At 38.5% G+C, this 9,163-nt stretch overlaps 1 protein-coding gene across 7 annotated transcripts in view; it reads left to right on the top strand.

The window, feature by feature from the left end:
* LOC106534233 (abl interactor 2) overlaps positions 1-9,163 on the top strand; it is a 35,499-nt gene that overhangs the window by 16,819 nt on the left and 9,517 nt on the right. For 3 of the 7 annotated variants that reach the window (XM_014030804.1, XM_014030802.1, XM_014030801.1), the window contains 3 exons: positions 2,293-2,430; positions 3,573-3,697; positions 3,890-4,096. In XM_014030804.1, the coding sequence (XP_013886258.1) occupies positions 2,293-2,430; positions 3,573-3,697; positions 3,890-4,096 (470 nt within the window). The remainder of the gene's footprint in view (positions 1-2,292; positions 2,431-3,572; positions 3,698-3,889; positions 4,097-9,163) is intronic. The other 4 variants (XM_014030808.1, XM_014030807.1, XM_014030806.1 and 1 more) reach the window with 2 other exon arrangements.

Below are 9,163 nucleotides of genomic sequence, written 5' to 3'. Positions count from 1 at the left end.
ATAATCACAATCTTTACATGTGTGTATTTAATGTGTGTGTGTGTGTGTGTGTGTGTGCGTGTGTGTGTGTGTGTGTGTGTGTGCGCGTGCGCGCATCTCTTCAAGTACCATAGCAATCAGCTCCAGCTTTCTATGTTGCACCCCAGCATGTGGGGAAAAATCTTTCAGATTTTCCATTATTTCTTCACTTTTTCTTTTTGAAGTTTTTCTCTCAGTTGTGTGTTTGTGACTCAGATCACCACTTCTGGCTGCCTCATAACAACATTTTACCAAAGCAGCAATAAGTCAGCTGCCTGCAGAGCAGCAGCGTTTCTTTGATCATCTCTGGACCTCAGGGTTTTTCTTCTTCTTCTCTTTGTTTAAAAACTGACTCATCTGTTGAATTAAAAGTAACTTTTAGGAGGTTTCTGTTATTTTAATGACTTTAAAGATGCACCAAAATATCCAAGAGGATTTTTAAGCTCGAGTCGGTTAAATTTGAAACTCAAAAATCAGACTAGTGTGCAATTTCAAATTTAAACTTTTCTCCAAGTGTAGTTGGGTCTCCTATGGCTTTTACTGGTGTAAAAACTATAAATCTGTAATTTCTTTAAAAAAAGTCAGATGAATATAGCCACAATTAAATTATCTTTATCAAACCCACTGCAGCTTATTTTATTAAGTGCTCTAGATTTATTGTTTATTGTTTGAATATAAAAATCACCAAAACCGGTCCATCTGAACAACTACAGGAAAACAAAAATACAGAAATAAAATAATACACAATCTTTAAATTCCTGTCAGTGTCAAAAAAGACAAGGCATAGACTGAAAAAAAAAAGTGTAGGTAGAAGTCTTAAGCTTTTTATGTCTTCACTTTTTATTCATACATTATCAAAATCAAATCATCTTTCTTATAGATCCTATTAAATACAATTTCCAATGAAATTCTAACCAAATTTGTAACAAAACTTAGTATATTTCTGTAACAAATAATTTTTATACATTATTTTATATTTAGTTAGTGAAGACAACAGTTTTTACTCTTCATATTTTCTGATGTATGTTGTAATAACATTAATAATATTCATAACTATAAAATTAAAAACTAGTTGTAAATTTGTGATCTGTACAAAATTCTACATATTATTTGTAGTCATACTTTCAAGATTTTTTGTTAATAATATATCATAAACGTTTTTTCAGTGTCATCATTAGGGGTGTTCCGATATTAGTGTTTCTTAAACCAAATGAGTATTTCAGTTTGGTTACTTGCTGATATCAAGTACTTACAGAGTTAAAACCTAAACATTACTCACTGACCTTAAAAAGACAATAATTTTATTTAGAACACCTTCCTTATAGGCCTAACAGCTCCTCAGTCTGGATCAGATCAAATATGCAGCCTCATGTTGCAACATTTTAAAATAAAAAAGAGACTTTCCCATAACTTGTATTTTTTTTTAACATAAAACTATCAACTTTTCTCTTGAAATGTAAACTGTAACAAATAATTCAATGGAGTATCAATACTAGTATCCCAATATTGGTTCTGCATATTGGGGCATTTTGTACAAGCACTTGCAAAAATGCTGGTATCTGGCCCAATACCAATACTGGTATCGATACAGAGACACCACTAGTAATCATAATTGTGAGGTGAAAACACTGGGTTAACTGGGAAAACAAATCACAGTATTCTGTTAAATTTAACCAGATTAAAGTGATCTCATCCGGTCAGAGCTGCACAAAAACAATCTCTTTCAACCCAGAAATTCAAACTTGGTGCATCTTTGCTGAAAACTTGTAGGCAGTTTTATCATTGAGGTGATAGACGTAAACTGTACTAAAATGTCTAAATAAACCTGAAACCTATGTTAAGGATTTCAGTTTAAATACATTAATATGATTCTGTTTAGGTCAACATAAAGATTATTTTTGAATCAAGCCAGGTTTGTTCAATGTTCCAGAGTAATAGATTCAATTTAAATAAGATTGAGTCATTTGATTGTTGTCATGTTTTTGTGTCTTCAAAGCAGAAATGAGGGTATTAATGGTGGCAGAGGGGGTGTTCTTCAGCCCACAGCAGCCGTGTGGTTTCCTCAAACATCACCTGTTGACCACAGTCTGTCCCGATGTTCACCACCTGTCATTCCACATTTTTTAAGTTTGCACTTGTTTGTTTCTTGCTCTCCTCCCCCTCCTCTTCCCCCTCCTCCCCCCAAACACCTCCCTCTTGGATGCATCCCCCTCCCCGCCCCTCTTTTTACCTCACCTCACCTCTTGGGCTCCCCACCCCCTGACCCTCTCGCAGGCGCCACTCCCCCTATCGGACGCTCGAGCCGGTGCGTCCTCCCGTTGTCCCTAACGACTACGTCTCAAGCCCGACGCGCAACGTGGCGCCGAGCCCTGCACGCACTGCATCCGTTAATCAGAGGAACCGCACGTACAGGTACCCCCACCCCCTCCCACCTCCCAGCATGCCTCTGTTTACTTCCTTAAACAAATCCCCTTTTTCCTCAATCTTCTGGCCTTTCTTCTCTGCTGCATTTAAAATACCAACAACTTTTAGGAAAATCTTTCTTCTTCAATTTGTTCATTTTTTTAATCACCTTACTATGTTATGTCCCACCTGTTTTGGACCACTCAAAGCTTTTTGTTCTTTTAGCTGTAGTTCCAAGGAGCAGCCCAGTTGGACTCAGAATTTAGGTCGAAGTGGAGCCTGGGAGCTATTTTAGCTCTGCCACATGAAGGTTTTTATAGTGACAGTCATCCTGTCGGCTCGTTTCCTTTGAACTTCGAACATCCCAGACAGGCAGAGGTGTTTTTCCATTTTTCTGCAACTTGTTAGGGAAGAAAATAACATGAGAACAAGGAAAATTATTGTCTCTGTAACCCCCCAACCCCCCCCCCCCTTTATATATATATTTTTGGCCCAACACTTCTATTTTCTGCTCTGTGAACAAAGTCACAAATCTTCCCTTCGACTCTCCTCCTCCTCCTCCTCCCCCTCCTCTCGAGTGTTTCACCTGCACCGCTCCATTCACAGCTCATCCTTCTCATCTGTCAGCCTCTTTGCTGTCAACAGGAAGTCTTCCTCATGTCCCGATGCTTCCAGCTTTAACACTGTGTCATATCTGTCTTTGTCCTGCTGCGTCTGTCTTTATCCATTGCTGACACATCAGTGCTGCTTTTAATAAACTGAATCAAACAACCTCAACTACCTGACATGAAACATGGACAACTATTTGGATGTTTTTGTTTTTTGTTCTAAAGTAAGACAAAAGGTCCTTGGATTGGTTTTGTTGTTTTGCAACAAGTTGCTTTCGGGATCCGAGGAGCCATCTCAGGACTTTTTATCTGTTTGAGTAAATAAATATTTTGTTAGTAAATTCAAACCAGTTTTAAGGTTTAGAGTTTAGTTCCTGAGTGAGACCAGGTCTTCATGCTTGGAGATGGTTAAACGTAGCCGCTCTTGTTTCTGCTGAAGAACAGGGTGGGTTTTTTGTTTTGTTTGTTGCTTTTTGTATGTGCCCAGCACTCCTGTGTGTGAGTAAATGACTGTTCTGACATCTTTTGCTACCTCGTCACCAGCAGTGGGAGCAGTGGTGGCAGCCATCCCAGCAGCAGTCGCAGCAGCAGCCGAGAGAACAGCGGTAGCGGCAGTGTGGGCGTGCCTATCGCCGTGCCAACCCCAGCTCCGCCCACAGCCTTCCCAGGTAACGCCTTACATTTTCTTTTCCCCGACTCATTTGGCCTCTAACTAACCTGACTGATGTGTTTAATGGAGAGTTCCTGTATTCAGGAGCTCTGGGTGTAATTTTCTTCTCATTCTCACTCTGACTTAACCCTCACCTCCACCTGTGTTTTCTCTCCCTTCTTACCTTTAACCCTTTTATTCCACACGTCAGGTTCAGCCCCCGCCCCATCCAACACAGCTAAACCTCCCCCTAACACTGCCACCACCCCGGGGCCTCCTTCTTCTGTCGTAGACGCCCCGCCACAAGCCCCTAACCCGCCTTTAGAAATCCCGCCTGTGCCTCCTCCCCCTCCCCAGCTCCCCGTCTCCACAGCCCCCACTGGCACTGGCCCAGCTACTTATGGCAACCCTGCACAAGGTGAGTGTGACCTGAGGGGAGAAGCTCACCCCTGCATGTCCCCACCTCCCCTCACATGTATGCTCCAGCTTGGTTTGTCCTCATCTGTCGTCTCGCTGGATGTTTGTTAGGGCTGTAACTGTACCGAACCATCATGACATACAAGAATCTCAAAGCAGGTGCACTTTTTATTTACCGTATTTATTCAAGTATAATACGTAAAATTTAATCCATAAAATCATCCATAAAGTTGGGGGTAGTATTATAATCGGATAAATATTTTTACTTATGTATTTTAACTGAAATATTAGCAAAATGTCTGAGTGCAGAAATGAGACAGCGTTGTAAAAAGCAGTTGAAACGAGCCTACCTCTGACACTACTTCATTCTTCAGAGCGAGATAAAAAATAGTTCCAGGCAGGCGACATGATGTGAAAAAAAAGGTGGGGAAGCAGTCCTGCACCTTAGTAATGATAACGAACTGCTGACATTAGTGTGTGACCGGGCCGCTCCTCGAACAACAACAAACACGTTCGTCTGTAATGGCTGCCGTCTACCGGTGTTCTGAAAAATTTTGTATCCCTGAAAAAACATTTCCCCACCAGAGGGGGTGCTCGCTAGTAGGAAGTAATCTGCTTTTCCCCCAGAAGATGGCCCAAATCTCATGTGAAGTCTCTGACTTTTGTGTTGGTGCATCCTGGTGGACTATGTGTAAAATACCAGAATTCATATGATGCTGCTACAGCTGATATACTATATTTGTTGTATGTATAAAGACTGCAAAGGCTGAAAAATCTTGAAGTCTGTCTGAAATTGGAGGTAGTTTGAGGATTAAATTTTTTATGCTTTTTAAGCTCAAAAAAGTGTGTGTGGGGGGTCGTATTATACATGAGATCGTATTATACATGAGATCGTATTATACATGAGATCGTATTATACATGAATAAATAGAGTAACTACAGTAAAGAGGCAGTGAACGATGCTATCTAATATCAAGCAAACATGAATGCTTGTTTCAACACTGCTGTGTGTAAATGTTTCCCAATCATGATCAACAGCAGAAGCAAAGAACGACAAGAGGTTCAAGTATGGCAAGCAGTTATGCTAAATAATTAGTGCTTTAAAACATTTTGTTGAATACCATTTGTTTTAGGGCTGTACAATACATCGAAAAGTTATCATAATCACAAGAACGCCTGTGCAATAGGCATATTGCAAAAAAATGTGTAAACTACAATAACAATTGGCTCAAATGTTTGCTTTTATGCGTTTTTTTTAGCATCAGTCTGATAAACAGAATGGTCCCTCGATTCCACATCACATCCTAACCACAGTGGAGAAAATGTGGGACAACTGCAACGAGAGAGTTTGCAGTTGGTTTTAAGTTTAACTTTTATTTAACGTTCTTTAACTTGTTTTCAGATGTTTTTATTTTTTATTTAAAAAACCTGATAGTAAGCTTGATTTTTCAGTATTTAAAGCTACAAAAAATGTTTAATGGGGGAGATGTTTAAAAGTAATTAAACTTATTGCTTGCAGTTCATTGTTTCACTATTAATACAGCAGCTTTGTTGTTCCTTTTTAAAATAGAACTGTCATGTTGGAATAGAAGTGATTTATTATTTGGGTTTTTTTGCTCTTAACCCAGAGCAGAAAGACATAAACACTGCATATTTAAGTATTTATTAATTTGCCTGAACCATCTGAACTGAGCTATTTCGATGTGGAGGAGCAGCGGCTCAACTCGGAGCTCCTCCCAGAGGACGGAGCTCCTCACCCTGTCTTAGGCAGCCACCCTACAAAGAAACTCATTTTCACCACTTGTATCTCAGATTTCGTTCTTTAGGCCATGATCCACACCACATGATCATAGGTGATGGTTGTAATGTAGACCGATCAGTTAATGAAGAGTTTTGCCTTCAGGGCAATGTTATTGTCTTAAAAAAAGGAAGTAGAATTTGGCATTTGTTGCATTTTCTTGTTGTACTGAACCATGTCTCATACCGTTAAGGCTGATTTATACTTCTATTTACAAGTCTTGCTTACAGTCTTGTGTGATGAAAGTTGTGTAGCTTTGGTTTATTTCCATCGGATGCAGTCAGAACTGGGTCTTGCAGACCTATGTGGCTCACATTGTGATTGGTCATAACTTGGTGGGCGTGTTTCAGTTCATTCTTCTGCATGTTATTTCGTTAAAAAAAGTCAGCTCCGGAATGCTTTAATAACAACATGGCCAGTTTAGAGGAGCAAATTGTCTGATCCTATTGAGCTTGCACACATGCCATCGACATTCATTGCTTCTTTTCTTCTTCTCTCCGGTTAATTAGAAGAAAAACTTAGATCTTCCTCTCCTGACTCCTCATTAAACAATACGAGCCTCTCTTCCACCATCTCATCGAATGAAAAACAACTGCTGTCACTTTTGTTGTTTCTTATATGCTTAGCTATGTGCAATATGTGCTACATTGGGAGTACTGTGAGGGGGCAGAGGGAGGGATTTTGATGATTTGTCCCCCGTGTCTTCAGTCTGAAAATTTGAAGAGGTTTTTTTTTGCCCCCTGCGACCCAATATTGGATTTTTTTCATGACATGAACATGTCGGATAATTATTTAATAGTGTCTAATTGAACAATTTCAGAATCAACATGCTAACATTTAGCGTCCATCTTCAGTTATTTCTGTAAACGTCAAGCTGAATGTGATTTCATGTCAGCTTCTGTGCATGTGGGTTGCATCAGGGCCGTGAAGAGTTCATACTGGAGTCAGATGGATGTGTATTTAGAATATATTGAACGTTCATGCCAAAATATCTTTTTTCTTTCTTTCAAAAAATCTGATTTGAGCCTCAAGACCTACGGTGTAGAAGTCAGGCTGTGCACCCTTAATGTTTGCTGAAGTTGTTTGGTGATAATATTTAAATGTACATCCAGCAGGTGCACTCATACAATCATTCAGATTCTAGGGTTTTCAAGACATAATAAAACAGATTAGGTCTTTTCCATGTTCTGAAACAATTCAAATCTAATCTTAAGTGAACAGAAACACAAAACAGATGCTTACATGTCTTTTATTTATTGAACAAAAATGAAACAAAAATAAATTTAAAAAAACTGAAGAAAACTATTTTTACTTCCCCTCTTTTAAGAAGCACGTTGACTACGCAAACTTTACTTCTGAAAAAGAATAAGAAAACTGCATTTTTCATTTCCAGAAAAGTTACAAAAGAAATCGTGCAGCGCTGTGAAACTTCAGGAACATTAAGCATTTAGTATGGTTAGAAAACATGCCAATACTTAATTTTACATGCTTTATTGCAAATACAACACAAGGGTATATTTTCATTGAAAAACACTGAATGCTGCCTGTTTAAATTCTTTTAGATTCAAAATATTTTTAAATGAATTTTCCATATAGTTTTGACTTTTTGCACATTAACTGACAGAGTGAAAACAAAATACAATAAGAAAATGTTACAAAACTATTTTAGGCCTACAAGAAAAGCAATAAGATATACAAAAATGAAAATAAAATAATATAACCCCCTGTCACTACCAAAGTTATATCAGTACTCCATTCAACCATATACCTGCCTTGTGAAATATTGCAGTTACATTACTATTTAAATTCTTTTAAAATTAATGTTTTAAAAACCTGTCGGGATGATTTTAGCTAATTATTCCAGCTGAAATTTGAATCTGTAAACAGTTTGATCTAATATCAAATCTTAACACTCCATATAAAAAATATAAAAGTAAACAATGTAATAATGCTTTCTAAATGGTGACGTCAGCATGTTTTTCACCAGGCTTGTTTTGCCTCTTCAACATTAACTACAGAGCATAGTGAAGCTTTATTTTGGAAAGTCAGGTTTTCCCTTGTGGGATCACTTCATCTCTGAATGTTTGTCCAAATCCAGACACAAACAAACAAGCAGAAGTCTCATTCAGCTTCTCAGACACCTGCCTCAGACATCCCATTATCCCCCCGCCCCCGCAGCTCCAACCTCCTTCATCCCTCGCAGCGTCTCATCGGCCGCCGGCAACTGTGATGCTGATGATCTTGTCCTGATGTATAATGCATGAACCTCTGAAATGCTTTGTGTTTTTCTGCCTTTTGTTTGTCCTCCTCATTTATGCTGTTTGTGTTGTTTTCTGTGGCTGCACATTATAACTTCCACATGTGGGGTCCTGATGGAAACCAACACAAATTCAGATAATGTTGGCTTAGATCCTTTTGGTTTTCTTTGTTTTCTACAAAGAATGGTCAGGGTATTAACTTTAAACTGGGATTCTCTATTTTTATACAGTTATTGTATATTTTAAAAAAATCCACTATTTTTTAGTTTTAGGTTCTACCTTTCAGGACGTAGTGAAACTGATCAGGTCTTCCCCAAGACAATCAATTCTAACCTCAAGTGAACAAAAACATCTGATTCTGCTCTGTCACTCTTTATGAATCTAAAGCAAAACACAAAATCTATGAGTAAAAACAGGTTTTAGTCTTGCTGCTTCCTCATGATGACAGAAGTTCAGCAACAGCCAGGAGCTGCTGATCAGATGTATTGATCATCAGTGGGACCACCTCTAGAAAAAACTATTTTTGCTGCTTTGTAACAGAGGTTGGTCCATGTCCTTGTTTTGCAAGTCTCAGGTCTTTAGCCTCAAGTCCTGAGTCAAGTCTTAAAGGGATCCATGATTAGTTGTAACATTAGACTTTATTTAATAAACATATATTTTAACTGTAAAATAAAGACTGTAAAAATGCTGTAGGATGTTTAGTTTTTATCATTTTTAAACTAAAAGTTTAAAAATATATTACATGGACGGGGCCATTTTATTTACACACAAATTATTCTGGGTAAATGATGACGTGGATAGGTCCTCGGTGTGAGCGAGCTATATCCACCCTGAAGGTTAATCTTGGACAATATCTGATGATTGGCTTTTTAAAATGAAGCCAGAGAGCGTTGACAGAGAGGAGAAGGTAGAAATGACTCAGCGCTGACACCATTTTGCCTTATATGTATTAGCTCGGTGCTAGCACAACAAACAAGCTAAACTGAGGTCCTCCATCCATATTTTCAGTTAC

Source organism: Austrofundulus limnaeus, unplaced genomic scaffold (assembly GCF_001266775.1).
Source record: "Austrofundulus limnaeus strain Quisiro unplaced genomic scaffold, Austrofundulus_limnaeus-1.0 Scaffold1120, whole genome shotgun sequence".
NCBI lineage: Eukaryota > Metazoa > Chordata > Actinopteri > Cyprinodontiformes > Rivulidae > Austrofundulus > Austrofundulus limnaeus.
Note: the sequence above shows the minus strand (reverse complement) of the source record. Positions and strands in the feature narration are given on the sequence as shown.